Here is a 21296-nt window from a genome sequence, read left to right as displayed (position 1 = left end):
TTAATGATTCCCTGCTGTGGCCAAATCAGTCACTGGATTGATGACTGATTCAGTTATGGCAAATATAAATTACAAGAACTAAATCTGATGTTATAACTAAGGTCTTAAAATCCCTGCCAGACACTTATGTTGATTTTAACCTATTCATACACTCTGAGAAATAGACACAACAGTCAAAAATAATGAACTGTGATATCAGACACAGAGGAGTGCACGATGGCGACTAGTCGCGACATCATCCTCTACCTATGGCAGCATTTGGATGCAGTATCAAGGGGTACATGGCTTGCACATTGCTCTCCAACCTGCTGTAAGATTTCTGAACTTTGAAGTCGCTACTTCTAATTCAAGTGGTTCCTCAATGAGGCTGACGGTGCACCATTTATGGAACATGTTGAATGAATGAATGAACGCCTTCAAGTTCACTCACAAAGGAAAAATCCCTGACAGTGCCAGCAATTGATCCCAACTTCCTTCTATCCTTCTAATGGCAGCCACACATGCTGACTGCTCAACTGTGGAGGCAAACAAACAAAACACTAGTTCCTGTTAATTATCAATATACATTTTTTGCCACTGTAACAAATAAACTTTGTTCTTTCAGTTTACATAAGACTTTCAGACTACAGTGGGGCATGTGTGGTAGCATTCTAAAATACGATGAGTTGTGTAGCAGATGTTTACATGGCTTTTACATTTTGTGCAACAACTTTCATTGGAAACAAATGACTTTTGATATTTTTACTAGTGATATGTTTTTATCAAATTCATAAAAATATTTACAGTTACCTAGAAAGTGACCAACATTCAGAGGACAGCCCTGATCACCCCATTCCACATACTGCAAATGCCACACACCTCTGACTCTACGTGAGCTTGTATGGATGAGCCGCAACTTAGTTGTGACACAGTGGCCTGTCTCTTGTGAAAACTGTTGCCATATCTGAAACTGAAAAGATGTGCATAAAATAATGATCATATTTCACAAAAGGCAAATATTAATTAATAGTTTTGGAAATGTGAATATGAATGTGATGACCATTGACCTTATCAATGCACATATCTGCATTGTTCAAGTGACATGCCTGGGAACCAGAGAAACTATATGTCACAATGTAAAGTTAGTAATAAAAATAAAACATTCACAAAGCTTAAATATTTGGAAAAAAGAATTACTGAGAAAGGCTTTTCAAAGATTTGTAGCGTAGCAGTAATGATATTGCTAACCCAGTGGACATATAATCGTACTTTTACCATGCACATTACTGAATATTTGTGTTTAAGTGCTTCTGCAGTACATTAGGGAGTAAAAAGACAAGAAAGCAATATTTGTCAAAATACTTCTGGTAGTGTCTAATTGGCAGATTAGAAACAGAGTAAAAACAGTTTGCTTTGGGTTGTGTCTCAATGTTACTTAACTTATATTTGGTAAGCTGAATTTTGTGGAAGACTTCATTTAATACGAAATGCCCTGTATTATTAAAGTGGCCATTGACTATAAATTTATTTGTGTGAGTGCTCAAACAAACATTTACACTACATCAAAGCAAGTTACATGAGCCAGAGCGCGTGGAAAATGGACCCATATAAAATGGCAGTTTGTCACCTTCACAGGTAAGTTCCAAATTTATGTAGACAGAGATTCATGATGCTCCTGGGACTGGTAGGAATCTTTACACGATCTGATTCACATAACATCAATGAAGGTTTTTGTTTGTTTAGGGTAGGATCTCTCATTAACAAATCACCGGTCATCATCTGCTTCCACATCATATGACAAATGCTTATAAACATTAGGACATTCTGCAGTATCAAGTCAAATGATTTACATTAAAAAGGGAAGAAATCATACTTCAATATAATAATGCATGTAGATGATGTCTCACCTACCAACTCATGGAGCAGCAAAGGTATCGGAAATACAGAATGCTCAAAAAACCACTAGACCTTAATCTCATTCAATACACATATGAAGTTCTCAGTCCATAGACTGCAGTTTTCACTACCTGCCCATGAACTCTTCATGAGTTACAGCATGCTCTCTGAAGACATCTGATGCACATACCAACAAACACTGTTCACACTGTCAACAGTATGTTTGTTCACAGTATGGAGTGACTGACAGAAACCTCAGTTTTAGCTCCACATAACAGTATTTTCTGTAATTAAACTGCAAAACCAAAATAGTACACCCAAAATACACATTCATTATTGGATTCTGTTTATGTGGTAGTGAGAAAACATCAATACAGTCAGTAAACCTAAAAAATGGTAAGTGGGAGCTTAAAAATATCTGTAACATTTGAATAATGATACTCCTCATTTGATCTACAGACACTAAAAACACCATAGTCACTTTAGTGTTGAGTGTCCTCTAACAATCGGTAAACAACTACTATCAGTACAACAGACTGTGCAACATACGCAGTACAGATATGTTAATTGCCATCTTTGTGGTTATGGACTGTAATATGCTGTTCTGCTATCTCCCTGCAGCACAAGATCATTTCCTAATGCATTGAATAAAGGATATAATTTCACACTTATAGCTGTAGAAGTTTTTATACTGCTACTGCAATTTCGGCATTACACCATTATCAAGTGTAAATATTTTCTGCCACATGGCAGCACAGATATAAGTAACATTACCCCTGTAGGCTTGTGTACCACTTCATAGCAATAGAAGCAACAGATTTGATAACTAACAAACATAACATAATACCCTAACAAATGTAATGTCGCCTGCAGTCATGTCGAAGGTAAGGAGTAGGAAGGATATGGCACAAAGTGGAATTAATAGTCGAAAGTATTGTGTTGGTTTGTAGAGGCAAAGTATTTCAGTAATTCAGTTATTTCGTGGAAAGGCACTTGGTATTGATTAGGAGATTTATGGTTGGTACATTGTTGTGTTGAGAATCAGAGATTATGGTGGAGAAACATATTGATAGTAGAAATATAAATGAAAAGGTTTCTGTGATCAGTGATTACCAGTTTAATTAATGTGGAAAGACAAAATAGAAATGGTTACTTCAGTGTTAACATGAAGCGAACATAACTATTAAATGAGACTGGATGAGTGTAGGCACTGTTACAGAACTGTGTTATATGCAAAAGGAACTCCCATATTGTAAGCTATGCAGATGACATGTCAATCTTATTCTATGGGAGCGAATCTAAAGAGCTAGAATCTCTTGCTACTAGTGGTGTAACAGAAGTAACAAAATACTTCAATGATCAGGGACTCAAGGTGAATGCCACCAAATCTCAACTACTGACATTTAAAACAGGCAGTTCTCATCACAACAATATGAATAGTGTGTGTAATATCTCTGCAACAGAAAATGGTAACTGTAAATTCCTGGGTGTATATGTTGATGAAAATTTGCAGTGGACATACCATGCGGAAAAGTCAGTAGTGCCATATCTCTCCTCAACCAGCTCACAAAGATAGTTCCTAGCCAAGCAATGAAATTAGTATATTATGGAACACTTCATCCCTTTCTCAATTACGGAATTGAACTATGGGGCTGTGCAGCTGATGTACAATTAAAAAGAATACTACTACTACAGAAAAGAGCAATAAGACTTATACATGGGATGGGGCATAGAGATTCATGTCGTGAAGTGTTTGTGCAGCACAAATATCTGACAATATATTCTCTGTACATCTTCAAAATAGTTGTCTTTTTTATAAGTCAATCAACAGAAGCTATCAAGGGCAGTGATGTACACGATCACAACACTAGAAGAAAGTGTAACTATTTCCGTAACAGAACAACGTTAAAAATGACTGACAGAAGTCCATATATCAGTGGTTTGATTTGGTGTAACAAGCTACCAAACTGTCTAAGAATGTACACGGGAAATGTTTTTAAAACAAAATTAAAATCTTTTCTAATAGAAAAATGTTTATATTCTTTCAATGAATTTTAAGATATTGATTGTAACATGAGGCATTAGCATATCAGTTGTAATGTGATAAATGTAAAAAATAGACATAAGAAGCAACAGCTACAGAATATAGTGTATTTTATAAGCATAAATATAACCATAGTATTAACTCTGATGTTTGCAAAAGCCATCATTACAATGGCTCCACGCAAAGAAAATGTAAATAAATACATAAAAAAAGAATAATAAATCAATGTAACTGTGCGGTTATTATTTCAAAGTGACATTCTCATTCTTTAATTGAGTAACTTTAATGTTTGAAAAGTAAAAGAGACACATGTTCATATAAGACCCATGGTCCTGTTACTTTGTAACGAAGCGTGTTCTCTCAGCAAAGCCACCACACTTGAGTCCAATTGCAGCAAAATATGTGTTATTGGAAGTATAGCAACAGGGACAGATGTATTACACTTGTCTCTGCGGTAGGATACAGTTTTTATTTTATCATCGCAATTCCATTGATATATTGTAAGACAGGCACAGTAGTGAATTGCATACTGAATTAGACTGCAAGGACTGGAGAGCATAAGGAGGATTACAGTACAGGAAAGAGAGAGAAGGACTCCACAGAGAATGTTATGGGCGAATATTCAAAGACTTCACTCAAATTACTATCAGGAGCCCTTCTCAGACTGATTATCGAAGCAGGTGCTACTACTTGTGATATGTCCTGTATTGGAATGTTACAATTGTGGGCCCTCTGGTGCTCCCTCAGGTTGGTTCCCCAAACAGAGGCTTGTGGTGGTTTGGCCTTAAACAGGCCCTGGTTACAACAGTGGGGCAAGAGTGAGTCAGTGATGGTAAAAAGTTACGGCATGAATGGAAAGAGGTGGGAACAGTGGAGATGACCAATGGAGGGGAGGGACTGGCAGAGATTGAGGCTAGAGGTATTAAGGAACTGAAAGATATGTTGAAATGGTATTTGAGAGGTGGTAGAGGTGGTGGTGGTGGAATCCTGGCAGCACAAGTTGTGAAACACCCAATGAAGGTAACCATTCTACACTCAACAGCATGTTCTGCCACTGGGTGGCCAATCTCACTCTAGGATTTAGCACTAGTGATTCATATGGTTGAATAGCTGATTTGTGGTCATGCCCACATGAAAAGCTGTACTCAAGTAGTACCGGAACTGCTATACAACATGATGATACACCATATTAACTAACTTGTACATAGTCCATGTACAGTATCCATTCAGTAACAAATCTTACTTGGAATGCAGACAAACACCATGAATTTCAGTTTGAAGAGGGGAAAATGACACTATTAGATTAACTGTAGACAGCATCTCTATAGGCAGCATAAAAACTGCAAGATTTTTGGGAATGAATATTCTCAGTTGAAGTGTTGTGAACACACAAGATACTTGCAAACCGAATGTTATATCAGCATGTTATGCTCTTAGAGTCCTGTCATAAGTGTGTAACAGCCAGTACTGTGCTGCACATGTTAGCCCTGTATTTAGCCATATTTGTAATTTTTCCTTTAGGAATGGTCGGTTTCCTGAACGATTAAAGTACTCAGTAGTAAAGCCGCTTTATAAAAAGGGAGAAAGGGATAATGTAGATCATTTTAGACCTATTTCTATGCCATCAGTGTTTGCAAAAGTTATTGAAAGGGCTGCGTATGTAAGGATAATTGATCATTTTATATCACACAATTTGCTGTCAAATGTACAGTTTGGCTTTAGAAGTCGTTTAACAACTAAAAATGCTATATTCTCTTTTCTCTGTGAGGTACTGGACAGGTTAAACAAAAGGTTTTGAACGCTTGGCATGTTTTTTAATTTAACTCAGGCATTTAATTGTGTTGATCACAAAATATTGCTCCAGAAGTTGGACCATTATGGAACACGGGGAGTAGTTCACCTCTTACTTTAGCAACAGACAGAAAAAGGTCATTATTCACAATGTTGATAATGGCTTTGATGTGGGGTCTGAGTGGGGTACGGTCAAGTGGGGGTTGCCTCAGGGATCAGTGCTGGGGCCACTCCTGTTCCTTATTTATATAAATGATATTCCCTCTAGTATTATGGGTAACACTAAAATATTTCTGTTTATTGATGACACTAGCTTGGTAATAAAGCATGTTGTGTGCAACATTGGCTTGGTTTCAAATAGTGCAGTACATGACCTAAATTCATGGCTTGTAGAAAATAAACTAACGCTAAATCACAGTAAGACTCTGTTTTTACAGTTTCTAACACACAATTCAACAAAGCCTGATGTTTTAATTTCACAGAGTGGGCATATGATTACTGAAACTGAACAGTTCCAATTTCTGGGTGTTCAGATAGATAGTAAGCTGTCGTGGAAAGCCCACGTTCAGGATCTTGTTCAAAGACTTAATACTGCCATTTTTACTATACGAACGGTATCTGAAGTGAGTGATCGTTCAACACGAAAATTAGTCTACTTTGCTTATATTCATTCACTTATGTCATATGGTATTATATTTTGGGGTAACCATACCCATTCTAAAAGTATATTTCTGGCTCAAAAACGGTCGGTTCGGGCAATAAGTGGTGTAATTTCACGAACCTCTTGTCGACCCCTGTTCACGAGTCTGGGTATTTTGACATTGGCATTTCTCGCCAACAATATTAGCTTATTCCCAAGAATAAGCAGCTTTCGCCCAGTTAATACTCAGCAGGAATCAAAACTGCATTTGGATTGGACTTCCATAACTTTTGTGCGGAAAGGTGTGCAGTATATTGATGCTTCCATTTTCAATAAGCTACCAGTCGAATTCAAAAATCTTAGCAGTAATCCACGCGCTTTAAAATCTAACTGAAAAGTTTCCTTATGGTTCACTCCTTCTATTCTGTCGAGGAGTTCCTTGAAAAATTAAGCTGATTCTTGTTGTATTGTTGAATTTACTTAAACTTATGGACTGACTTTTTTTGGGTGCATAAACATTTATTTTTATCTGTTATTACTTTTATGTGTAATTTCATGTACTGACACATTCCATGACCTTGGAGATTTGCTCCTCAATTTGGTCATACGGGACCTGACATGTAAATAAAATTAAAAATAAATGTACACTCAATTCTTAACTATTGATCAAATGCTGAAAATATGAACACAATTTTCAATCTACAGAAATGAGCCATAAGAACAGTAAGCAAAAATAGTAGTTGATCTCATTGTACAGATCTGTTAAACACACTGTGGATTTTAACTGCGCCGTATGACTGAATTTACCAAGCAGTTGTACACATCAAAACCAAAATTGGTAAGTACTGCACAAAAAGCTCCTTCCATGACCTTGGAACAAGATCTAGATGAACTTACATTTACCAAGAAAGAATAAACATACAACTCAAAAGAGTATTTTCTACCAAGAAATAAAACTGAACAATAAAATTACCAATGGATAGTAAAGAAACAGTTAAAACAAAGTTATCTAAAAAGGCAGTTAAAAAGTGCCTGTTAACCCAAACATTCTACACACTGAAGGATTACGTAGATACTCATAGAGTAGGGGTTTGGTAAAAAGTGTAACACAAATAATAATAATAATAACAACAAGTACAAATAGAACACGAAGTGACACACATGTTAGATATAGAAGAAAAATTTCAGCTGACATATATAGAATACAAAGACACAAATACAGACATTAGACCATTCTTGCATAGACCGCCAAATAACCCACAAGTCGAAACAACAATAAAAACTATCAACACAATCATACACAACAAAATAAATGAAAACACAACTATGGAAGAGTTACAACTACTGGTTTATATAGGAGCACTCACTACACTAAATATACACACTAGGCAGAGATCAGAACCAACCAACACACAGAAGAAACCCACAAAACCAGCATGGCAACATGGCAACACAGGCTACAGATCTGAATAGAAAAACTGAGAAAAGACATCGGGCAGCTAACACAATTTATAAGAAATGAAATGTCAAAAAAAAGGTTAGGTAAAATCTCACAACAAGAAGCGATAGAGCAATTAGATGAAAAGAAGCAGAAATTACAAGCATTGGCCAAACGACTTAGAAGATACAAAAAAAGTGAAAATAGAAGGAAACAAAACCAAACATTCAACACAAACCAAAAGAAATTTTACCAGACAATACATAACACACACATTAAAATAGACAATCCACCAAACATAACAGAAATGGAACACTTCTGGAGCAACATATGGTCAAACACGGTACAACATAACAGGCATGCACGGTGGATACAAGCAGAAACAGGCACATACAAGTTGATACCACAAATGCCAGAAGTAAAAATTTTGCAACATGAAGTCACCCAAGCAATTAATTCTACTCACAATTGGAAGGCCCCTGGAAAAGATAAAATAGCAAATTTCTGGCTAAAGAAGTTCACCTCAACACTTTCACATCTAACTAAATTATTTAACAGTTACATTGCAGACCCATACACATGCCCTGATACACTTACACATGGAATAACTTATCTGAAACCTAAATATCAAGCAGACACAGCAAACCCAGCTAAATATCACCCCATAACATGCCTACCAACAATATACAAAATATTAACTTCAGTCATTACACAGAAATTATTGACACATACAACACAGAACAAAATTATAAATGAAGAACAAAAAGGCTGTTGCAAAGGAGCACGAGGATGTAAAGAGCAACTGATAATAGATGCAGAGGTGACATATCAAGCTAAAACTAAACAAAGGTCGCTACACTACGCATACATTGATTACCAAAAAGCTTTTGATAGTGTACCCCACTCATGGTTACTACAAATATTGGAAATATACAAAGTAGATCCTAAATTGATACAGTTCCTAAACATAGTAATGAAAAATTGGAAAACCACACTTAATATCCAAATAAATTCAAATATCATCACATCACAGCCAATACAGATTAAGCGTGGAATATACCAAGGAGACTCATTAAGTCCTTTCTGGTTCTGCCTTGCTCTGAACCCACTATCCAACATGCTAAATAATACAAATTATGGATACAATATTACTGGAACATACCCACACAAAATCACACATTTGCTATACATGGATGATCTAAAACTACTGGCAGCAACAAATCAACAACTCAACCAATTACTAAAGATAACAGAAGTATTCAGCAATGATATAAATATGGCTTTTGGAACAGACAAATGTAAGAAAAATAGCATAGTCAAGGGAAAACACACTAAACAAGAAGATTACATAATGGATAACCACAGCGACTGCATAGAAGCAATGGAAAAAACAGATGCCTATAAATATCTAGGATACAGACAAAAAATAGGAATAGATAATACAAATATTAAAGAAGAACTAAAAGAAAAATATAGACAAAGACTAACAAAAATACTGAAAACAGAATTGACAGCAAGAAACAAGACAAAAGCTATAAATACTTACGCTATACCAATATTGACCTACTCATTTGGAGTAGGGAAATGGAGTAACACAGACCTAGAAGCACTCAATACACTTACACGATCACAAATATAGAATACATCACATACATTCAGCAACAGAAAGATTCACATTAAGCAGAAAGGAAGGAGGAAGGGGATTTATCGACACAAAAAAATCTACATTATGGACAGGTAGACAATTTAAGAAAATTCTTTCTAGGACGCGCAGAAACTAGCAAAATACACAAAGCAATCACTCATATAAATACATCGGCTACATCACTGCAATTTCATAACCACTTCTACAACCCTTTAGATCACATAACATCAACAGATACGAAGAAAGTAAATTAGAAAAAGAAAACACTACATGGCAAGCACCCGTATCATCTAACACAGCCACACATCGATCAAGACGCATCCAACACATGGCTAAGAAAAGGCAATATATACAGTGAGACGCAAGGATTCATGATTGCAATACAGGATCAAACAATAAACACCAGATATTACAGCAAGCATATTATTAAAGATCCCAATACCACAACAGATAAATGCAGACTTTGCAAACAACAAATAGAAACAGTAGATCACATAACAAGCGGATGTACAATACTAGCAAATACAGAATACCCCAGAAGACATGAAAATGTAGCAAAAATAATACATCAACAGCTTGCCTTACAACATAAACTTATAAAACAACACATACCCACATACAAGTATGCACCACAAAATGTACTGGAGAATGATGAATACAAATTATACTGGAACAGAACCATTATAACAGATAAAACACCACCACATAACAAACCTGACATCATACTCACCAATAAAAAGAAGAAATTAACACAACTAATCGAAATATCCATACCCAATACAACAAATATACAAAAGAAAACAGGAGAAAAAATTGAAAAATACATCCAACTGGCTGAGGAAGTCAAGGACATGTGGCATCAGGATAAAGTTGACGTTATACCAATTATACTATCAACTACAGGAGTCATACCACACAATATCCACCAGTACATCAATGCAATACAGCTACATCCAAACTTATATATACAACTACAGAAATCTGTAATTATTGATACATGTTCAATTACCCGAAAGTTCCTAAATGCAATATAACACATAATGTACAGTTAAAAGGAAGTGACGCTTGATCAAGGTGCGCGTCACTTTCCATTTTTAACCAGACTTGTCTGAGAAAGTAAAGAAATAATAATAATAATAATAATTTGCCTTCTTTTTCATATTTTATGGAAAAAATTACTCTCAATGCTCAGCAAGCAATAATACTAACACCTTATCTTCTTCCTGAGCTCAACAACTCACTTGTTATACAGGGAGGCTGACTCAGTTTTCTCAGGCTAGCAAATATGAAGCTGTGGTGCACAAAATGGTCCTAACATCAGCTGATAGTGTGTGTAGTGACTGAGAGTGAGAAATGAATGAACAGCGTGGCAGCCTTTTATTATTATTAAATAACTTATTTCTAGAACAGCACTGTACACTAGGGCCAAACAGAATGAGGTAGCACCATTTTAAACAAACAGAGTGGCATTGTATTTGGGAGGGTGGAGGTTCCAATCTTCTTCCAACCATCCTCATTTAGGTTTCCCACGGTATCCCTAAATTATCTCAGGTAAATGCAATGATGGTTGCTACTATAAGGTCACGACTAACTACCTGTCCTTTCATTGTTGTTCTAGAGCTACAAGTCTGTATATGTGAATTACTTTATTTTTGTTGTTCTTATGTTGTGATAACCAGGCGTGTCCAATACCCTTGTAAAAGATTGGTTCAAATGCCTCTGAGCACTATGGGACTTAACTTCAGAGGTCATCAGTCCCCTAGAACTTAGAACTACTTAAACCTAACTAACCTAAGGACATCAGACACATCCATGCCCGAGGCAGGATTCGAACCTGCGACCTTAGCGGTCGCGCGGTTCCAGACTGTAGCGCCTAGAACCGCTCAGCCACTCCAGCCGGCCCTTGTAAAAGATATCTACAGATAAATAAAACTACTACTACTACTACTAACTACTACTACATTGCTGTTTTCACAGGCAACCCAGTTTCTGATGGGATATGGTACACCTTTGACTGAACTGGAATAGGCTTTGCCTCTAGATCTCTCTTATGAACCATGCTACTGAGCACTTCATGCTTGGCTTCAATGGCTGCTGTACAACCTGGGCCCTCTATATCTTTCCCTATTTCCCCTCTCCTCCATTTTACCCAACATCAGCTTTTATGACCTGTGTCAATGAAAATTGTTCTTCTATGTATCTTTTTGTCCCTCAATCTGTCTGACATATGCTACCTCCAATGCTGGGAGATGTGGACATAATAGTGTTATGAACCAAATAACGCCTGCAGCTGCAGTCAGCAACCTGTGCTGACACAGTAACCCCCAGCACCAGTGAGTCACCTCAGTACTCCGGCCTACTTCTGTGAGATAATGACAGGGTCCTTGGGCACTGACCACCCTTTGAGAAGTTTCTGCCCAATGAAAGAATGCAGCAAGGCTACTTCTTCAGTACGATTAGACTCCTGACAGCAATATTTATACTCCATGGGACCAACCAGGTGCAGCTGCCACCATCATTAGCAGGCCTCAGATCCTTGACTGCTGCCCGACTGGTCAGACTCTCAGCAGCCCTGCACTCTGCTGCCACCTCAGCTACACTGCCGAGACCTAGCCACGCTCACATGTTATGGGGCTTGAAATGAGCTCTCCCCAACCGTACACCACTAGGACCTGAGGCAGCCAGCCATATCTATTCATCCTTGGGTGCGAGTTTGGGGCACTGGGTCATACTGCCATCACTTGGCCATCTTCTCTGTGATAAAAGCAAATGGCGTGGCTGGACCTGCTATGGGCTCGGTTATGAGAGACATCTGTGGGGGCCTGATGCAGCATCAGCAGGCACTCGGTATACACTGCCATTGACAAGAATGGTGGCCCAAGGTGACACACTGGGAAAGACTGTACTGGCATAATTACCACGCTGGCTGAGTTCCCTGAAATAAACCCTCATGAGCAAGAAGACTGAACAATTGAAAAAAATTAACAACAAAGGGCATTTATATCCAGAGGCTGCCCTCTTCTGTTGCACCCACATGCATCTATGGCAGACATAATTCATTGACCAATTCGTGCAGTATAACAGTGTTTACAAACATGTGCTTTACCTATTAAAATATAAAACTGAATGAAAAGATCAATAGTCTGCTGTAGCTGCATTTGTTGTTAGAGACTCACAGTACCAGTTTCACAACTTTTAAGTTGCATCTTCTGGTATATATTTGTGTTAGAATCACGAAATGTCATCTTTTACTGATTAAAATATGTCCCTGTGCGCCTATATCAAGCAACGGATAATGCCCCTCAAAATGTTATACAGTAAAATATTGGATCTGGAAGCCAACAAGCTTATGTTTGTTCGTCGCCAACATAATAGTGATCATAGCAGCTGACAACACAATCCACAAGGTGTTGGGTGCTTTGCCAGAGTGTGTGCGGGGGCTGCCCATCTGATGCTTCATAGATGGTGTTGTCAGCTGCCACGAATACCATTAGACAAACACACATAAGCATGGTAGCTTCCACACCCAATATTTTTCTGGACAACATTCATGAGGGGCATCGTCTGTTGCTTGACAAAGGCTCACGAGAATGTATTTTAATCGGTAAAGCGATTATAGTGTGTGAATTTCTAACTGACTTAAATAAATACTGCTACAGTGGACTATTGGATTTTTCATCTAGTTTTATATTTTAATAGTTTTAACACCTGCATGTAAACACTGTTATACTGTAGGAATCATTTAATCAATTATGTATAATTATTTTAGCTGTGGCTATACTAGTTTCAAAATTATCTACATAGAGTATCATTCACACCCTCATTGACATTCTGACATGACCATCACAATACTGTTAGTAGCACTTGCAAATACTGTTAGTCTTAAAACACTACCTTGAGGGATATTGTTCTACTGTTCAAAATAATTGGATGAGATATTGTAGACACTATATTTAAAATAATACTGGAAAAGGAATAGGGGCAAATTTTCTTAGATGCCTGATTCATGGAGCTTCCTAAGGACATTAAGCCTCCGAATAGTATTGTACACCTTCTCAACATGGATAAAAACACATGTCATGTGAAGCCTGCACAAGAAGGCCAGTTGTATAGCCTCTTCCAGGAAGGTTGGATTATCAATGGTCAATCTAAATCTCCTGAAACCACACTGAAAATAACAAAGGAGCTGTATGGATTCTAAAATCTAGACTTGATGATGATTGGCCGCTACTCTAAGGTATTTGCAATGCAGCTAGAGAGGGCAACACTGTGACAGCTAACTGGACCAGGTTTCAATAGAGGAATTAAAATGATTTCTCTCCACAAGTCAGGAAGTTGTAGAGATGTCCACATGAAATTAGAAAGGGTGGTGAGGTTTTCTTTGCTTCTCCAGCTTGAGCCACAGACTATGCTGAATTCAGTTCCCACATAGAGAAGTTACTTTGTAACTGATGGAACTGAAGTCTACCACCCCTCTCAGTGGCAATTCTGTGGCGCTGCAAAGCAGGATCCTGATTGGTGGTGGCTATTACTCTCGCAAAATGTTCCCCCATTGTCTGGGCTTTGACCCATGGGTCTTTGGAGAAATTTCAGTTTTGCATTACAGCAGTAAATGGAGTCCATCCACTTCTCCATGATACCTTTGTAATGGTCTACCATACAACTGTTTATGGTATTCAGGAACTGTTTCCATGCTACTTGTTAACTCTCCTTTATAGCTCAGCAGCATTTGGCCTTCTCTGCCCAAAGGCTGCAAGTAATCTTTCTACTGTTGGTTGCTATTTGAACCAATATAGAGATACCTGCCTGCAGCAAAGAAGCACTCTTTATTCCGTCACAGAATAGACTGTCTTCAAAATTGGTCGGAAGACTGCAGAAGGGATGCTTCAGCAGAATGGTCGATAGTCTTTGTGACACCATCAACACAATCCCAATTGTTGTCATGGGAGTTTGAACACAGAGAGTTAGCCAAACAGTGTCCAGTTCAACTTACTGAGCACCCATCATGGCAAGTTGCTTTCAGGTATTGTTCTGTCTGGCAGTTGAATTCAGGTCAGGAAGTGACCATTAGAATGAAAAATCAAGAACTACCTTGTACAACATACAGTTATCTAGCTGTTTTATTACTGACATATCGATTTTGGTTGATTTCAAGCCATCCATAAGTCATAAAATCTACATAACAGTGTATTTCAAAACTCCAATGCTTACATATTTTGAAAAGTTCTACTACAGTATAATGTGTTATATCCAACATGATAGATACCAGTCCTCTACTCTCCCCCTTACAACCAACATACAAGCAGTTGCTGCCCCACAATGCATTCAGATGTAAATATCAAAGTGCACGTAAATGTTTACAGAGGTCATGTTGGGTATATCATGTTATACTTTAGTCGAACTTTTCAGAATGTGTAGCATTGCAGTTGAGGAATACAGTATTTTTGTATGGCCCATGGATGGTCTGAAATTGACCAAAGTCGATAGTCAATAACAAAATAACTAGTACAACTGTGTATTGTACAATATAATTGCTAAAAACTGTCCAACATCATCCACATGAAACATTTTAGAATGAAAGTTGTTGACAACTTCCCAATGTGCAGTGTGTGCAAGGGCTGGGGAGAATATTGAAATATCAGTGTCAGAGAACAATTCCTGCAGCAGTGCTGAAGTGTGTGCCACCATTACTAAGTAAATATAATTTGGATGTATGAGTATAATTAGTTTCAATTTTGTATTTTTTTTATAACATAACAATGCAAAGTAGCACCTACGTGGGCAACAACTATATTTATGATCAAACCATTTAAGTTAAAAAAGAACTATGAACAGTATTAGAAAGCTACATCATGTTGTCTGCAGAACAACTAATAAGTATATAGACAACACAGTAAATTAAATTAGTTTTTTTAGAAACAAGAGACATAAATACTAACACTATATGCCCAGACAAATCATCCACTGAGAAACAGGTAAGGTTTTACACTGACGATTGTGATAAGATTTGATTGTATGGTTATTGTATGAAAAGTTGGATGTTAATATTATAAAATAAGACATTTAAAAAACACAGTGTGGAAATAGCAGGCATAAATAAATTAAGAGTCTTGACTAATGTGTGTCAATCCCAAAGATGTAACAACCTTTTTACTAAAAAAAGAGAAGAAAGTGATCTGTTTAACAATCTATGAAAGAAATGAGAGAACAAATGTGGTTGGCCACATATGGACTTTTGACTAGATTAGTTGGTCACGTGACACAGTGGGCTGAGAGCATGGATTTTTGGGAGTTAATGTTTTAGCTTTTAAACTCATAGAGTTTTGAATGCTTTTATTTGGAGGTTGAGATATCACCAACCATTTCTTTTTTTTCCACAACATAACATTTTATATTCGGATACATTATTTGTCTGCACACTGCTAGACATGGGACCAATTTAAATTGTTCTTGGTATGAAATTATCAAATCAATTCCAGCTATTTCATGATATCGTAAGATCTCACTTATTTCATTTCATATCTTTGTACTGATGTATCCTGTTTTGAGGCAGCACTCAAAATAAACTGATCTATCGCGAATACACCAACTGTGTTTAGTTGTTTCCTCTAATCCATCGCAGTTCATTTTAAAGTGCATACTAATCCTCTTGTACACTGAAATTTTGAGGGGTTTCTGCCTCAACTGACTTGACTACCTTGTAAACAAGATACAAAATATAATTCTTCAGGCTTTTCTGGCAATCTGTTGACATCGTGAGGTGTATTCTGCTGGATATCAGCATCATTCTTGCACGATATTTTGAAAACATGACTTGTTAACTTCATCACTGAGTAAAATAGATCCAGTACTTTTATGTACATTCTTCCCCCTCCATGGTAGGTTCCAGGTACTCTGCCTGCAGTCCGTCCCCATTAGCAATGTCCTTAGGTGCTCCCTCTTTGGGCCGGAGCACTTGTGTGGGCTGGCATTCCATTTTCAGTCCACTGCTGCAACAAGTGTTCTCTCTGCAGTCTGCTCCCACTAGAAATGTTCTTAGGCATTCCCTCTATGGTCTGGTGTGCCAGGCCAAGTGCCAGTGTTTTGGCTTCATCCCATGCACCTGTCTGTGCGCTGGCGTTCTGTTTGTAGTCTACTCCTGCTAGAAGTGCCCTGCAACGTTTCATCTTCAGTCTGGTGAGCTGGTGCTCTGGGGGTTAGTTTCCCTTGTCCACACCCTCAGTTCTACTTTTTGTGGAGTTCTGCTGCTGCCCACATTGCAATGTCAGCAACTCTAGTGCAAGATCACAGGCTCTACTGAGTTGGTACCCCATGTCACAGTTCATGTGGTTTTCCATCATCTTTATCTCTACGGACTCTCTTATGACACTGTCCCAGTATCTGGAGGTTTGCATAAGAACCCTGGTTTCATCACAGTTCATGGAATGATTTGAGTTCCAGACAGTGCTCAGCAATGGCTGATATAGTTGCGTGTATCAGTTGTGTGAGCCCCTGATGTTCTTTGCATCTTGTGTCCACTGTCCTAAGTGTTTACCCAATGTACGACATGGCACATTAGTGAAGTGTATTATAAATTCCTGTTTTTTGTGGTCTGAGATTGTCTTTCACATTTCCCAGTAGCCCTCTTATTTTGGTAGGTGGACACAACACACACTTGATGTCGTGCTTCCTGAGAATTCTGCTGATTTTGGCAGACATAGATCCCAATTAAGGCAGGTTCACGACAGTTTTTACCTCAGCTTGGTCTTCTAGATCGTATGGCGGAGGGGCTTGTTGAAGGGCCTTCTGAAACTGTCTGGCTGTGTATACATTCTCGCAGAACACTGATCGTAGATGCTCTGTTTCTACTGCCAAACTATATAGGTCTTATAAAGTGTGTGCCCTGTGGATCAATGTCTTCAGAACTCTGCTCTTCTGCACTGGGTGGTGACAGCTGCTGGCTTGCAGGTACATATCAGTATATGTAGGTTTGAGATACACACAGTGGCCATATGAGCCATCTGCTCTTCTTTTGACAAGTACATCCAGAAACAGCAACTGGCCATCCTTTCTGGTTCCAGGGTGAACTTATATATGGGTGGCATGAGTTTAGATGTTCCAGAAACTCATTGAGCCTACCCCTACCATGAGGCCAGATCACAAAGGTGTCATTCACATATCTGAAAAAGCATGTGGGTTTGTATCAAGCCATCTCTAATGCCTCTCTTCAAATCTGTCCATGAACATACTGGTAAAACTGGAGACAGAGGGGGCTGTCCATGGCTAAACCTTCTGTCTGCTCATAATATTGACCTGCATACAGAAAATAAGCTGAGATCAGTATATGCTTGAACAGGTCCAACAGAGCCTCATCAAATATCTCTGCAATTAGTTCCAATGAGTCTTCCAGTGGCACCCTAGTGAACGGGGATACCATAAGAAAACTAATCATGATATTAGATTTTGTGATATGTACTTGCTTGATGTGCCATTGTTACTGACAATTGGTATGCCCTCTTTCTGTACTTTCAGCAGCCCATGTAGTCTATGTGGAACTGGCATTCTCAATCATAGTTGTTTAGTGACCATGTCAGGCATACCGATTTCCTTCATGAGAGCCCTCGTCTTGTCCACTTTGCCTACAGGGTAACACTCCAAAGGTCTGTATGCAGGGTCCTTCAGAAGTTAACCCACTTTCTCATCATAATCAGCCTGCTACAAAATGACTGTATATTTCCCTTTGTCTGCTGGCAACACCACGATGTTGCTATCTTCCTGGAGCCCCTTGAATGTGAGCCTCTCATCACTTGAGATGTTTGATTTTGGAGGCTTTGTCTTGGTGAGTGTCCTGCAGGTCTCCCAGAAAATTTCTTCTGTCACATTTGGTGGGTTGAAGTGTGTTGGCTACTTGCTCTACTGCACTGATGAAACCTGAAATTGGTAGATTTATAGTCATCCCAAAAGCTGAGACCCCTGCTAAATACACTCAAAGTGGTGTCATCAAATTGCTTGCCACTTAGGTTAATAACAGTGCGAGTGTCCTCCATCTGCTGTGTTTGATTGCTCTTGCAGTCAAACTTCGCCAACTGGCATGCTGAGGTAGCCTTCCTGCCGCACTCAGCTAGAGACCAAGAGGTACTGTCTACTTTGTCCCAATCTTCAGCTGCTAAGGAGGCTGCTATGTGCAGGTGAAGATGTGGAAGCTCCCTGGCTACCACATCTAGACTGTGGTGCATGTCTCAAATCCTGTCTCTCACAAGTGCCATGCTCACCTGATGTTTCATCTTGCTTGCCACTCAGGAGTTGATGTAATGCTTAATCTTGGTGAAAACTGGTACTAAATCTCCATCTTAACATCTCAGCAGCAAACTGAGAGAACTCAACATTCTCCCCTTCCTCTGTTAAAGCTCATCCAGTTTCTATGTAATTCATCAAGACTTTCCTGGTAATCTGTTGACATCTTGAAGTGTTAGTTATTCTACTGAATATGAGCATCATTCTTACATGATATTTCAACAAAGTGACTGTTATCTCCATCAGGTTCTACCTGTGACTGCTCGTCGAGTGGAACAGGTCCAGTGTTTATATGTACATTCTTCGCCCTCCATTGTAGGTTCCAGGTATTCCCTACATGTTTCGCTCCTGCTAGCAGCATCCTTATGTGTTCCCTCTCCAGTCTGGAGCATCTGACTGTGGTTGGCAAGTTTCCAGTCTGCTGTGGTTCCAAGTGTTCTATTTGTGGTCTCCTTCCACTAGAAATGTTTTCATGCATTTCCTCTTTGCTCCAGTGTACCAGGCTGAGTGCCGATATATCGTCTTTGGTCCCGTACACCCGTCTCTGTGCTGGCATTACAGTTTTGGTTCAGTATGGTTCCAGGTGTTCACTTTGTGTGGTCCACTCCCACTAGAAGTGTCGGAATGCCTGAAACCTACCACTGAGAGAGAAGAACGGATTACTCACAAAAAAGTACTGAAACAAACTGAGGAGTAAGGAACTGACAGAACACATCTTGAGGCATCAAGGTATCATCAATCTGACATTGGAGTAAACAGAGAGAAAGAGAGAGAGAGAGAGAGAGAGAGAGAGAGAGAGAGTCGGGGGGGGGGGGGGTATGTAGCAGAGGGAGACCAAGGGTTGATTACAGTACACAGGTTCAATTGGATACAGGTTGCAGTAATTATATAGAAAGGAAGAGGCTTGTACAGGAGAAACTACTCTGGAGAGTTGTGTCAAACCAGCCCACCAACAATGTAGGTACCACTAAATTTCGGTTTTTAAAAATCTGTAAATACATAGCCTGTGGAAGGCCACTGCAATACAACCAAAATGTTAGTATTTTTAGAATTTTAAATATTTTACAAGAGTGTATGTCCTGAGAAAGATCACTGTTACAAAGTTGAAACTTTAGTTATTTTCGTATTTCAAGTATTTTACAAGATGATGTGGTAGTACACACAGTGGGGTTTTAATGAGGTTGACATCAGCAGTGGAAGCCTATGTATTTATGTGAATACATAATTTATGTGGCTCTAAAAGTATGTGTAGTTTTCTTGAAAATTATCTAGGGACCACTGTGCTTCCTGTCCTCTTTGACACAGCCTAAGATCCTGATTTTATCCAATTTGTGCTATATTACATTACTTTAAAACTTAAAGACAAGAACATGAAAACTTCAAAACCATGCAGCATATACCTCATCAATCTCCAGGCAGTGGTCATTGATGCCTGGACAGTATGGAGCAGTTCCGTCTTCTTGTGTCACTGTTAACTGCACTATGAGGTGCACGTCTGCTTCCCACACCATCTGCCAGAAACTGCTGACTGTAGAAGGTAGTGGCCCCTGAGCTGCAATATAGAATCTTTGATGGCTGCCCACTGTTGTCTAGAAAAAACAAAAATAAGAGAAAAGGAAACAAGACAAAGGCAGAAAATAACAGAAAAATCAAATGGTAAAATAAAAATAATCATGCTTCTTTGTAACAGCTCAGTGTCAAGTTACGATCCATTAAGACATAACAATGAAATTAGGTGCATTCTGCAAACATTTCTTTCTGGAATGTTTGTGTACACAATGTTTCTTTGACCACCTTTATAACTAATTTAGAAATATGAAATGTTTTGAAAATCCGAGAAAATATATGAATGTTAATGCCACTTGAACTTTAATACACTGACTCTCTCCTGCCCCTATAACAAGAATGTAATATTGGGAATCAGGAAGGAGCTGTTCTGATGACTTGGTGCTGCTTCAGTAGTATCCAGTGGTGACTGTGATGTATCACTGCATTCCGTGCTGCCCCCAGGAGTGTTTATGGCTGCACAGGATAGGGCAGCCTTGCAAGCATAACTTGTCCTTATGCGGACTACCGCTGGTGGCTATTATAGTGAAAGCTTGTAACCATCATCATGGTTTATGTTGGTAGGCTGCTTGACTATCATCTCTCATATCTTCCATTTGAAGTTAAGTGGCTACCTACATAGCATGCACGCTTCCTCAAACTGTACATGTTTACTGCATTTCAATTGGTGTTTAATCACTACTGACATATTAAGTTGTCTGACCTGTATGTGATGCTCATGCTCTTTTAGCCATATGCTGATGGGCCACACTGTTTCTCTGCTATAAACCAGTTTTCACTCACAGCTGACCTCATAAATCTCAGAATGAGGAATGCATCAACAGCATCTCTGATGGACCCATCAATTCTCTAATTTTCCAAAGTGTTGCTGATCCTCCACAAATACAGCAGGGGGGAGGGGGGATGCACGTTTGTTCCACATCTTACTCTCTGTTAAACTTTGTGTGGCGACATCAATTACTGCACAAATTGCCAATGCAAGAGATAAAAAGTGAACCACTTGTTTAGCAGAGAGTATTTATTT

The 21296-nt window shown here is 38.6% G+C and overlaps 1 protein-coding gene across 1 annotated transcript in view; it reads right to left on the bottom strand.

Moving 5' to 3' along the window:
* The window catches only part of LOC126249063 (tyrosine-protein phosphatase non-receptor type 14), a 188182-nt gene that overhangs the window by 24980 nt on the left and 141906 nt on the right, over positions 1 to 21296 (bottom strand). Inside the window, exons 19-20 of the mRNA XM_049950714.1 lie at positions 20107 to 20295; positions 790 to 949 (exon numbers count right to left, since the gene is read on the bottom strand). Of these exons, the coding sequence (XP_049806671.1) occupies positions 790 to 949; positions 20107 to 20295 (349 nt within the window). The remainder of the gene's footprint in view (positions 1 to 789; positions 950 to 20106; positions 20296 to 21296) is intronic.

The sequence above is a fragment of the Schistocerca nitens genome, chromosome 3, assembly GCF_023898315.1.
Source record: "Schistocerca nitens isolate TAMUIC-IGC-003100 chromosome 3, iqSchNite1.1, whole genome shotgun sequence".
Classification (NCBI taxonomy): domain Eukaryota; kingdom Metazoa; phylum Arthropoda; class Insecta; order Orthoptera; family Acrididae; genus Schistocerca; species Schistocerca nitens.
Note: the sequence above shows the minus strand (reverse complement) of the source record. Positions and strands in the feature narration are given on the sequence as shown.